The following is a 14,129-nucleotide window of genomic DNA, read 5'->3' on the forward strand; positions in this document are numbered from 1 at the left end:
AAAAAGATTCCTATTCCTCTTCATTTTCCTCATCACGTGATTCACGTGATAAATCCTCTAAATCATCTAAGAACAAGGACAACAGTTCCCTTAGCAATTCGACAAATTCACTTATGAACAGTAATCTTGCAATCTCCTCTTCAAGTTTAAACGCCTCAAATCCCTTTGCTGCTGATCACTCTTCAGGTGTACAGAATCTTTCCACCACCAATCTATCGAATAGTATGACATATTCTCACAGTAATCCAGCTGGAAATTTACACGGAACAATTTCCTCATCCTCCTCCACCTCGGGCGGTGGTAATGTTAAGGATTCATCAAAGAATCCCTTTTCATCGGCTACAAGTCAAGGACAATCTACAAATTTTCTAAGTGAATTACATTCAGATGGCACTAATCTAACACCTACACCCATGGATATAATATCATCAGGCAATAGTTCTAACACCACCAGTAATACCCATTTAACCCATTCATCATCATTTAATAAAACTGTAAATCATTCACAATCTTCCCTGCCGGCCAACAGTAGTAGTCATCACAATAATAGTAATTCTAGTGTTAATTTGCACATAAATAATACATCCAATTCGTCGACTTCATCATTTGCTAAGAAACGCAAAAATGAGGCTAAATTAAATGCTGCTGCGGATGAGTTGAATAGGTGAGAGGAAATGTTTTTTTTTTTTGGTTTCTGGATGTAATGAAAGTTTATTTATTTATTTGTTTTATTTCATTCTAGTCCTTTCCGTGATATTATTAAAGATGTTACTGTTACGTTAACGCCTTTAACGGATTTTGAAAAGGAAATTGAAAAAAGCTCAAAAAAGGTAAGTCTTTTTTGTCTTTTTCGTATTTATTTTTAAGAAATGTTTTATTCATTCATCAATATGATGAATGTGGTTTTAGTGTTGAAAAAACACTAAAAATCTCATGTGGTGGTCGTTCCCGTTAGACATTTCATAACTTTTACCACCCACAGGGTTGCCATCTACTGTAAATTTGTAATCCTGTTGTATTTTTTTATGTCGCGACGTGTGCAAAGTGTGTATTAAACACTCAACAGCACATTGACAATAATACTAATAATTTTGTTTTGTAAATTTTTCTAAAATTATTGCTAAATAACCTTGAAAGCAGAACGAATCTATTCTTCTGCTTTATGCCTGTTAAGTGTGTTTTTTCCTTTACTAAACTTTTCTATTAACCTTTTTCTTTATATTTTTTGACATTTACTGTGACACAACTTAATTTAGTGCAGTTTCATTTGGAAAAATATTATTATTATTGTCATTTTCTATTGTTTTTTTCAAATTTATTACAGTCATAAACATTTTATAATTTGTTTTGTTGTTTAGGAAACTCATTATAAAACTGCAGGATATTGTTTTTTGCCAAGCACGTGTTTGATTTTTTTTATGATATTTTTTTACAAAAAGAACTTAAAAAACAAGGGTTGCTTTCTGCGGGAGTTTATATATTAAAGTTTTTGCCTTTGTTTTATTTTAAACTTTCAATTTCATCTCAAATATCTCATCTTTTCTAACAAATTTAAAAATTTTTTAACACAATTTTAAAAAGGTTCTTATAATTTTATCGAAATTTTAATAAAATTCTCGGCACGGGTGCTGATATCAACATTACCCGGTCATACAGACTCTCTGACGAATGTAGTGTCTTCCAAGCAGACATCCTAGTGATCTTGAAAGCGACGTAACTGATAAGATATCATATCGATCCAGGGTCGGTTGTGACAATTTATGTTGATAGTCAAGTTGCTCTTAGAGCATTGGATTGTCATACGGTACACTCGCACCTAGTTGGAGATTGTAGAAATGCCCTAATGAGACTGTTTGTTGTTGTAACAGCTCGACTGTGGCCAATAGTTCTTTCCTGGGGAAAAAACTTTCGGTTGATACAGCTGTCGCTGGGTTGACAATTTTTGGCGAGTATGACTCGGGTCGTTCCCGAGCGAAGATCCAATTGTCATGGGAACGAGACTATATGTCATTAGATTGTGTTGGGTGCCAGGTCACTGTAATGTGCATGGTAATGAGGTTGCGGACGAACTAGATAGATTAGGTTCCAACCTTGATATAGATGACAGGGAAAGGATATAGATGACAATGGATACGAAAGAATTCGCTACATACTGGAATAATAGAATTGGATTGCAAAACATCAAAGGCCCTGTGGCCAAAACTTGATATGGGTGCTACCAAAATACTTGTAGGACTGGACAGACGCAGTCTAAGGGGCTCTAATAGAGACACTGGTCAGTTAGAAAATTTGTCAGTAAGTGGGACAGTAGTGTATCGGACTATTGCAGGATATGCGAAGATATGGAGGAAGAAAAGACGATCGAGCATATCATTTGGCAATGTCCTAGCGTACCGAACCACAGGCTGAAATGGCTAAAAAATAGATTCCATGGCAAATTGTCGAAAATTGCGGAACTTAACCCTTGCAGTTTACTAGGTTTTGTCAAGGGAATTAGTAGCTTCTTTGAATGAGTTTTGTAGGGAAATAAGGATTTCCTTTATTATATATATAACTATCTGATGTTTTCATTCTGTTTTCATTGAAGGGAATCACAATGGTCTCCGAGTGGACATACATCGTTTTCTACGGTATATAACCCATATTAACCTAACCTAAAGATTTTTTATAAAATTTTTTGTACAAAATGAAAATTTCCCATAAATTTTCAATTTATATAAAATTTACAAAAAAAAAAACTCGCGATTTTTAAAGAATTTTTGATAAATTTATACAATTCCATCAATTCTAGATTTGAAATGACTATCTTTTTATAAATTTTTAACAAAAATACAAATTTTTAAACGTAATTTTCTAAAATTTTAATAAAAAAATTTTGGTTTTTAGACAAAAAATTTCCGAAAATTTAACAATTTAAAGAAAAATTTAAGATAAATTCGGAAAAAATTCTGGAAAAATTTTGACGACACTTTCTTGAGTTATATAAATTTCGATTTTTTTTTTTTTGAAAACATTTTTGATAAATTATCGATAAATTTCCATTTTATAGAAAACTTTCTGATAAAATCTCTAGTTGTAGATGAATTATTTCATAAATTCTTAAATTAAAGAGAAAAATATTCCATTTATAGAAGAATGTTTAATCAAATCTTGATTATTAGAAAAAAATTAAATAAAGTCTTAATTTAAAGAAAAATTTTCGAAAAATTAAGAATTTTTAACAGAATTTTTGATAAAAATTCAATTTATAGGCAAATATTTTGATAATTTCTTGATTTATTTGAGAATTTTTCATAAATTCCCGATTTATAGAATCATCTTCGATAAATTCTCGATTTATAAAGAAATATTTTGATGAATTCACAATTAATAGACAAATTTTCAATAATTTTCGATTCATCTTCAATAAATTCTCTATTTAAAAAGGAATATTTTGATAAATTCACGATTAATAAAAGAATTTTCAACAAATTCCCGATTCATAGAACATTTTTTGATAAATTTTCGATTTTTAAAAAAATATTCGATAAATAGTTTGATTTATACAGAATTTTTGATAAATTATCGATATATATATTTAGAAAAATATTTGAAAAATTCTCGATTTAAAGAAAAATTTGATAAATATTTGATTTATAGGAAAATATTTCGATAAATTTTGGATTTATTCCAGAATTTTTCATAAATTCTCGATTTATAGAAGCATCTAAGATAAATTATCGATTTTTAAAGAAATATTTTAATAAATTCACGATTAATAGAAGAATTCCTGAATCATAGAACATTTTTTGATAAATTTTGGATTTTAAGAAAAATATTAGATAAATAGTCTGATTTATAGAGAATTTTTGATAAATTTTCGATATATATAGAAAAATATTTGAAAAATTCTCGATTTAAAGCAAAAAATGTTAAATATTCGATTATATTTTGATAAATTCTTGATTTATTCGAGAATTTGCCATAAATTCTCGATTTATAGAACCATTTTCGTTAAATTTTCGATTTATAAAGAAATTTTTTCATAAATCTTGATTTAAGAAAAAAATTTTAATAAATTCTCAATAAATAATGAAATATTTTGAAAATTTCATCATTTATAGAAGATTTAACAATAAATTATTTAATAAATTCTTGATTCTTCTATAAATTCTCGATTTCAAATAAATTCTTTTGGTAAATTTTCGATTAATAGAAAAATTTTAAATAAAGAAAAAGAATTTTTAATAATTTATCGATTTATAGATAAATTTTATATATATATATATTCCCGATTTATAAAAGAATTTAAAAAAAAAATGGTTTAATAGAAGAATTCTAAAAAAGTATTTGATTTGTCAATTTATTAAGAATTAATTTATAAAAAACCATAAATTTTCCATAAAGGTTTCGATAAATTCTAGATTTAAAGAAAAATTTTCGATAAATTCTTAAGAAATATTTTGATAAATTTTTGATTTTTATAAGAATTTTCATAAAATTTTGATTTATAGAAAAAATACAAATAAATTCTTCTGGTAAAAAAGGAAAATTTTAAATAAAAAAAATTCCCGATTTATTAAGAAATGTTCGATAAATTCTCTTTCAATAGAAGAATTATCGATGAATTCTAAAGTATTCTGCAAAGACCTTTTCAACACAAACTTTTTTTAACAGCAGTTTTATCTTGTTTAAAGTAAACTCTGTTACCCATTTTTTTTTAATGGCAACTCTAACTTTCTAATAGAACCAATTAACTAACTCCGACAAACTTTATAAAACTAAAATGGTATTGAACTTTAAACATAATTTCATATTAATAGTTTTATTTTTTTCCTACTAAGCTTGCAACATATTTAGTTAATTAATCAAAAAAGTATAAATACACTTCATTATAAAAGTAACAAACAAACGAAAAAACTGGATAAAATATTCTTTAAACGTTTTTAACTTAACAAAATACCGTTAATTTGCTGTCATAATTTGCATAATTTACATTTTATATTTCTATCTCTCTCTCTCTCATCCAGCTTAATATTGTTTTTAATAACAAGCAAAGCAAGTTGTTATTGTTGCTGTTTTTTCCATTAAGTATTGTTGTCGACATAATCACGTGTCTGGCAATGCAGGCAACATGTTTATTTAATATTGGGTTTTATATGTACATATATTTTATTTCGTTCTGTTTTATTTTTACCTTAATTGTTTATTTTAGACTTTTCTTCTTAATATCAAAACAAAAAACACAAAACGCCCTCCTTAAACACTTTAATTTTTGGTATTTATTTTGTTATTGTTGCTTCTTTTTTTCAGTGTTGTTATACCTATTAGTTTTTGTTGTTGCATACATTGTTTGTGCATAGGTGTATTTACATATGCATGTACATACATATGTGTATTATCAACCATCTTAACTTCAAATCAATCATTGTTGCCAGATTTGTCATTCATTTGTTTAGTGTTACAATCGATGAATTTATTATCTGGTTAAAAAAAACGTAATATTGATACATTGCTCAATTTTTTCTTAGAAAGAAATTTTAATTTATAAAAATTATAGGTATATTCTATTTATTGAGAATTTATAGAAATTTTCTTTATTAACAAAAAATTTCTTAAACAATTTTCAAAAAAATGATTTATAAAGAATTTATATGAAATTTCTTTATAAATAAAAAATTTAATGAAATTGTTCTTAAAAAAAATGAGAATTCTTTCAAAATGTTTCTATATATTATATATATTGAAAATTTATCGAATAATTTACTTGATTTAATTAAAAATTCTTTAAAAAGTTCGATTTTTTACAAAATTCTCTATGAAAAAGAATCCTTTCAAAATTTTTTCTATATATTGAAAATTTATCTAATAATTTACTTGACTTGATCAAAAATTCTTTAAAAATTTGATTTTTTAAAAAAATCTTCTATAAGAAAGAATCCTTTATCGAATAATTTACTTGACTAAATTAAAAATTCTTTAAAAATATCGAATTTTTTCAAAACACCATAAAAATTTTAAAATAATATAAGAATATCTTAAAACATCTGCATTAATAGAGAATATATACAATTTTTTTTTATAAATTTAATGATAATGATGCTTTAATTTTGTATAAAACGAGGACTTATGAAAAATTTCTTTATAAATTAAGAATTTATCGAAAATTTCTTTATAAATTGAGAATTTATCGAAAATTTCTCTTTATATAAAATTTTTTGTAAAGATTTTTCTATTAATTGATCATTTATTAAACAATTATCTTTAAATCAAGAATTTATCAAATGTTAAATTTATCAACATTTTTTTTTATAAATCAATTTTTTTAAAATTTATTCTATAAATCGAGAACATTACGAAAAGTTGTATATAAATCAAGATTTTATTTAAAATAATTAATAGAAATACCTTATTAAATTTTTCATAAATTTATTGAAAATTCTTTATACATCAAAAATTTAAATAAAATTCTTTATAAATTTGTTTTTTTTTTTTTGTATTTTAATCAAATTTATTGAAAATTTTCCAAAAATTAAACAAAAATTGTGTATAATTTGAAAATTTATTCAAAAATTTTCAGAACATTATTTTAAATTCTTAAATATATCAAAATTTTGTATAAAAATATATAAATATTCTATGCGTTTCGATAAATTTTCGATTTTTAGCAAAATTTTCGTTAAATTTCTATAAAAAAAATTTTCGATAAAATCTCGATTTGTAGCAAAATTTTTGATTTATGGAACTTTTTTAAAAATCTTTTATTATTTACATAGAAATTTTTAACAAAATTTGTGATAAATTCTCTATAGAAAATTTGTCGATAAATTCTCGATTTATGAAATTTTTTTTTTATAATTTATTTTTATTATTTTTTTTAAATCCTCGATTTATAATTTTTTTTTTTAATTTTCGACAAATTACAGAGAAATTTTTAGCAAAATTTGCTTTAAATTCTCTATAGAAAGATTTTCAATAAATTTTTAATTTATAGCAAAATTTTTAATTTATGAAATTTTTTTTTATAAATTCTCAATAATTTACAGAAAAAATTTCGATTTTTTTCGATAATTCTTGATTTATAAAAGAATATTTCTCTGTAAATAGAGAATACATATTTCTAAAATCATTCTAAAAATTAAGAATTTATTAATAAATCGAAAATTTTCCAATTAAAATAATGAATGAAGTTCAAATATTACTTTAGAATTTATTATTTGCATAATATTCTTTATCTGGCAACTGAGTTGTCAAGTCCCTAAAAACAACAACTACAACTAGAGACCTAAACAAAATCACGTATGCACCTTAAGCCTCGCCACACACATTATCACTCATATATTTACGTATACATATACATAACACAAACAAATCAAGCATTCAGTAAGCCCAATCAGCCCGCCAGACAAACAGATAGACAGACAGACAGACAAATAATGGCCATTTAAACCACCAAACAACCAACGATACAACAATTCAAGTAAAACTAAACAAATTATAACCTTTTCATTGTATACTTTTATATAGTCTTGGATTTAAGGCATTTTTTATATTTAAATTGCTATTTCTACCGGTCTACCTGTTAAATGCAGCTAAGAAGAAAAAAAGAATAATCAAAGTTCTAAAAGAAAACAAAATTTTAAAGTTTTGTGGGTTCGTGTTTTGCTGACAAGACAATTTTCTTTCAGCTTAAAATTCTCCAAAATTATTTGCCAATAATTTTACCTTTATTTTGTTTTAACGTTTATTTTTGTTTAAGAATGGGAGATTTCTTCCCACTTTTTAGTTATTTTTTATGCCTTGTCATCCCTTGCTTGGATTTGTTTTTTTTTTTTTTTTTAGGCCATTGAAATGTCTGGCAATGTGTCTGGCTACGTTTTTTTGTATTGTTTTGTTTTGACTTTTTTGCTAGTACATACATGTTTATCCTGCTTTTGCTCCTTTTATGTTGTCTACATGTTTATAACAGTGTATTTGTTTTTATAACTCTCACAGTTAGATTTGTTATTATGTTTGTTTGTTGTTGTTATTAAACTTTTATTATTTTCATAAATTCTATGAAGAAATGTTGCCAACTTTCTTAAATTTGCGCACAACAAAAATCACAAGTTTTAGCAAAACAAAACATAAACGAGATTTTGTTTACTGCCTGTCCACACTAGGAAACTTTTGATTTTGCGTGAGAGAGAAAGAATATCATTTATCGGAAACTAGTTTTGTTAGACCAGGTTCACACTGGGAAACTTTTGTTGAGAAACTTTTGATTTTATGTATGAGAGAAAGAGATGGTTGATATTTCTTTCTCTCATACACAAAAATCACAGTGTGAACCAGGCCTTATACTTATCATTCATACAACAACAAATCAATACGTAGTTTCTGTGTGGACATTAAGGAAACTCCAAAAGATAATTAAGAAAAAATTCTAACTATAGTTTCCTAGTGTAAACCAGGTCTTAGTTGTTATTTCAGAAACTTGAGTAAGTTACCAGATAAAGAATATTATGCAAATTATAGATTCTAGAGTAAAATTTAATAATATTCCTTATTTTTATTTAAAAATGTTCGATTTATTAATAAATTTCTAATTTTTAGAGAGATTTTAAAGATATTCTCGATTTACAGAGAAAAATTCTTTTATATCTATAGAATTTATTGAAACATTCTTGAGGATTAAAAAAACTTTTCATAAATCGAGAATTTTTTGAAAATTTTGTTTTAAATCGAGAATTTATCGAAAATATTGTAAAATTCGTGAATTTATCGAATAAGCATAAAATATAAAATTTTTATAAAGATTTTCGATATATTTGAAAATTTAAAATAAATTTCTGAAAAATTTTGAATAAATATTCTTTTCTTAATTTACAGAGAAAATTTCTTTTATATATCGAGAACTTATCGAAAAAATTGAGTTTATATCGAAAATTTTCGCAGTAAATTATTAAGGATTTATAAAAAATTTTCCATAAATCGAGAATTTTGCAATAAATTGAGAATTTATCGAAAAATTTTCTATACAGAATTTATTGGAAATTTCGCTAAAAATGGAGAATTTATCGAAAACGCATAGAATAGAGAATTTTTATAAAGATTTTTGATAAAATTGAGAATTTAAAATAAATTTTTAAAAAATTTTTGAATTAATTTTCTATTATATAAAATTTTTGTTTAATTTATGGAAAATTATCAATCAATTTTATTAAAACAAACAAAATTTATACAGAATTTTATTTAAGTACTTGATTTCTAAAGAATTTTTTTAATAATTTTATGAAAAATGTTATTATTGAATTCAATATTTTAATTGAAATCTTAATTTATAGAAAACTTATAGAATAAAACTTAATGAATAAATGACGTCTATAACTGTCATATAGTGGAATAGTCGAGGAATTTAATAAAGTTCTTATTAATCATTATAATTTTAAGATTTTTTCTAATATTTCTTAGTAGCTTGAGTCATATCCATACATGTATTGTATTATTAACCATTTATCAACCAGCCCTTCCCTTAAAAAAGGGAGATTTTTTCCCCTCCAATGATATTGTTTGACATCATTGTTCTAATATAAATGCAAGTTAAATAACTTATTAGAATTTAAATAAACAATTCTATATTAAGTCATTAAAAAATTCTCCGTATTTACCTTTACACTAAAAAGCTAACTTGAATAACCCTTTTAATAAATAACAGTGATCTAATAAAATTTACCTTAAAGTATTGGGAAATTTTTCTAATCATTTATTACGAAATATTCGATGGAGAATTTAACAAATTAAAATATATAAACAATGAAAAATACACATAAATGTCACTCAAACAATTCATTCAATCATTAACTCTCTCCCTCTCTGTACGGCTCTCTCTAACAAAAACCCGTAATTGCATTGTATAAGCAACAACAACAATATTTAACTTTATGATTAATACACCTGGTGAGTTCAATAAAGTAAACGAGTGTAATTGTGTGACGACAATTATGACAATGATGGTGATGATTTATTTTTTGTATGAATATAACAATAACAACAACTGCAATAACATGTTAGTTGTATAAACTGCATTTGCATTAATATTAAGTAATGATACTATTAAAATTTACTGATATTCTTTTCCTTATCTTTGTAACTTTGACTGTTATTGATCATCAACTCTGGTAGCTCTAAGATATTGCAATGTGGCAGCTCTTCATTAAAACATTACAGTAAATAGTCACAGTGATGCCAACTATTAGATTTACAGGTTTATAAACAAAAGCGAAAATTATCACAGAAAACATAATAGAAAATAGTTAAAATAACTAATTTTAAATAAAATACAATATTTATTTAATAAATTACAATTTTAAAGGTATAATACCAAAAAAAAAGCAAACCTTAAAAAACACCAACAACAAAAACTATTTTAAAGCCTTAAAATAGCAATAGTAGCAGCAACTGACAGACAAAAAGACAGTATTATTATTAACAACAGCAGCAACGACAACAAAATAATAACAGAATGAACAAATATAGAAAAAACCGAAAAGGGCACTGACATTGGACATACATACACACAAACATACTTATAACTAAAATGATTTGTATTTCTTTTACTTGTCTTGTCTTGTGTGTATTTTTTCCAATTTTTTTTATTTTTTTTAGTTTCAAACACATTTGTAAGTAGTTTTTCTGTCTGTGTTCTAATTTAGTGTTTATTTATTTTTTTTTTTTGTATTGTTATTTTTTTCCAACATTTTCTTGGTTATTTTTTACACAAGTTGTTTTGTTGTTTTTGTTATAACTTCCTGTCATAATCTTGATTTAAGTTAAAAGTATTTAGTTAAAGATAAGATTTCTAGTTTCTTAACTTTAAATAAATACTTATTTTAGTATTTATTTAAAGTTAAAACATAAATTTTAAACATAAAGTCTTATAAAGATTTGTTCTCTCTCTGTTAGCAAAAGTAAAAAAATCACTTCTTTATATAACTCTCTATTTATCATTGCTCTTTTTTTGCAATTTGTTATTGCTATTGCTCTCTTTAATAGTTATTGATATTGTTTGTTTTGCCAGATTTTTTCATAATTTTAATAAATTTTCGCGATTTTTTGTACTATTGATGACACAGTTTAGGAAATTCTTAACCCCGAGGGGAAAGTGTTCTTTCTTAAGGGATTAAGCAGGGCTGAACCCAAATTTCTTCAGTTCAGTTTTAGTTTAGTTCTAGTTCATTTCTAGTTCAATTCTAGTTGAGTTTTAGTTCAGCTCTAGTTCAGTTCTAGTGCAGTTTTAGTTCAGTTCTAGTTCAGTTCTACTTCAGTTCTAGTTCAGCTCTAGTGCAGTTCTAGTGCAGTTCTAGTTCAGTTCTAGTTCAGTTCTAGTTCAGTTCTAGTTCAGTTCTAGTTCAGTTCTAGTTCAGTTCTAGTTCAGTTCTAGTTCAGTTCTAGTTCAGTTCTAGTTCAGTTCTAGTTCAGTTCTAGTTCAGTTCTAGTTCAGTTCTAGTTCAGTTCTAGTTCTAGTTCAGTTCTAGTTCAGTTCTAGTTCAGTTCTAGTTCAGTTCTAGTTCAGTTCTAGTTCAGTTCTAGTTCAGTTCTAGTTCAGTTCTAGTTCAGTTCTAGTTCAGTTCTAGTTTAGTTCTAGTTCAGTTCTAGTTCATTTCTAGTTCAGTTCTAGTTAAGTTCTAGTTGTATTCTAGTTCCGTTCTGGTTCAGTTTTGTTTCAGTTCAGTTATTAGTTCTAGTTCAGATCAATTTCAGTTCTAGTCAGCTATAGTTCAGTTCTAGTTCAGTTCTATTTTAGTTCCAGTTGAGTTCTATTTCGTTCTAGTTTAGTTCTGGTTCAGTTTTAGATCAGTTCGAGTTCAGTGATCATATATGGGGAGATTTTAATATCTTATCTGGAGATCCTCTAGTGTAAATCCATGGACAACAGGTTGCCTTTATATCCTGCATTTACCTTAATATTTCCTTATGTACACGTAAAAATAAGTAAAAGCGTCCGGCTAAATTATATGAATTTCTCAATTGCTGCGAAACTCTGGCAGTTTTTTGAAGCTTTTATTTTTCATTTTCTTGTGATAACTTGACTAATATCTGTCTGGCAACTTTACTATTGGGAGGGGGTTATACATTTCATTTGTATTTATTTTTAGTACATTTCTTACCACAACTGTACAACAAGACATTGTTGTTGTTGCTGTTGTTTTTATTGTTATTTCTTAAATATGTATGTACGTATGTATTTTTTTCTATACACACTACTTTGGGTATAAGAATAACAAAAGGTATTGAGGGAAAAATATTGTGTATGTGTGTGCCGTCATTGTGCCTACGTGCAGATTGTAGAAACCGGCAATGTCTATGTTTTTTTTTTGTTTCATAAAATTTTATTTGATTTGAAGTTTTTTTTTGCTTTTCTTTATTGGCCATGCTTATGGGAAAATTTTGTAATAGTGTGTTTGGGGAGAGTCGAAAATAAATATATCAAAAACAGAGAGAAAGAGATTGCTTAGCCAAAAATGTGCATTTTGCGAGTTTTTCGTTTATAGTGGCTGCAATCTAGAACAAAAAAGAGATTTTTGTTTAAATTATTGCCTATAATCTTTTGCTCTCTCTCTCTCACGTATGGCATCCCGTCCATCTCTTTATCAGTTTAAGCAACCACCAATATTTTTTTTAGAATTATTTCTGAGTTACTTAATTTGCACAAACTTGGTGTTTTTTTTAACAAGAAATGCAGTTTATTTAAGTGTTGCATATTTAGCGAGTTTTTTAAGGGTTTTAATTGCCATTTTGTAAATATCACAGTTGTGATACACGGTTCTCAGATTTTACAACGTTGGCTAAAAAAAATATTCTGAAAAATTTTGGATTAAAATTTACATATTAGTTTTATATATTGTTTTACTTGACAGCTTTTTTCCCGCTTTGTTTTGTCATTCAATAATACCCAACCCTGTTAATTAAATTTATTTACTCTCACACTTTTGTATAATTGCACTTTTATCTTCACTCTCTTGCAATGTGCAAGTCAGTGATGCCACATCACTGGGCAAGTAAATCACCATATTTATAACTCACGGCATGATTAATGAGATATTTAGATAGATAGATAGATAGATAGATAGATAGATAGATAGATAGATAGATAGATAGATAGATAGATAGATAGATAGATAGATAGATAGATAGATAGATAGATAGATAGATAGATAGATAGATAGATAGATAGATAGATAGATAGATAGATAGACAGACAGATTAGTGGCGTTAAGCCTCTGTCGTAAGTGAAGAAAATTACCGTTTATTCCTTTAGTTTAAAAAGGCTAAAGTTTGAAAACTTCTCTATTCTGTTCAATCCAACATTGAACTCGTGAGATGTTTACTATGGAAAATGATCAAAGTTCATCGTTTTTCATCGTATGATATTCGCTCTAAGTGAAGAGAATTTCCGTTTCTTCCTTTAGTCCAAAAGAGCTGAAGTCTGTAAACTTCTCTATGCGAAACACCCGGAAATTATCACAAATTATAAAGATTGTTGCATATGTTTGAACAAATCTGGCAACTTCAAAATATGACTAACTCGCTTCTTAATTTTAGGTTAATAAACGACTAGTTGTTATTTTAACTCACGTTTGTTATTCTTTTCTGTATGTTTACCTTTCAATGGGAGTGTGAGTTTAAGTGAGAGAGAGAGAGTGAGAGTGAGAGCATAAAAAAGCAACATACAAATTGTGAGAAAATGAGTGTTCTCTCATGATATTTTTCTATGCCAACCAACTCAACTGTCAGTCAGTCGTTTAGCCACAGACGCAGCATTAAAACGTTAAATTTTGTATAATATAAAACGCGCGCTCGTCATTAAATGTTAATTGTTTCTTATTTTATTTTTTCATTTACTTTTTTGTTTTATCACATAAAAAAAAACAAAAACAATTTATTTTGTTACTAAATCCACAAAAAAAACTCGTGTGTGTGCTTTTTTTCTTTTTTTGATCTCTTGCTTGTCAATATTATTGTCGGAATAAAAACGTATAAAAATTGTGTGTGTTTTTTCTTTTTTTAATAAAATTTGGAGTTGCTGATGGCTGTGATTTAATTTTTTTTGGAGTTTTTCTTTCAAAGTGATTTTCTTGTTTATACTGCTGGCACTAAAACTACTGACG

At 26.0% G+C, this 14,129-nt stretch overlaps 1 protein-coding gene across 1 annotated transcript in view; it reads left to right on the forward strand.

Annotated features, from left to right (window-relative positions):
• The window catches only part of LOC111678413 (serine-rich adhesin for platelets), a 56,931-nt gene that overhangs the window by 8,223 nt on the left and 34,579 nt on the right, over nucleotides 1–14,129 (forward strand). Inside the window, 2 exon segments of the mRNA XM_046949846.1 lie at nucleotides 1–664; nucleotides 743–830. The exon segment at nucleotides 1–664 is cut by the window's left edge and continues 165 nt beyond it. Coding sequence (XP_046805802.1) covers nucleotides 1–664; nucleotides 743–830 — 752 coding nt within the window.

Source organism: Lucilia cuprina, chromosome 4, assembly GCF_022045245.1.
Source record: "Lucilia cuprina isolate Lc7/37 chromosome 4, ASM2204524v1, whole genome shotgun sequence".
In the NCBI taxonomy this organism is placed as follows: Eukaryota; Metazoa; Arthropoda; class Insecta; order Diptera; family Calliphoridae; genus Lucilia; species Lucilia cuprina.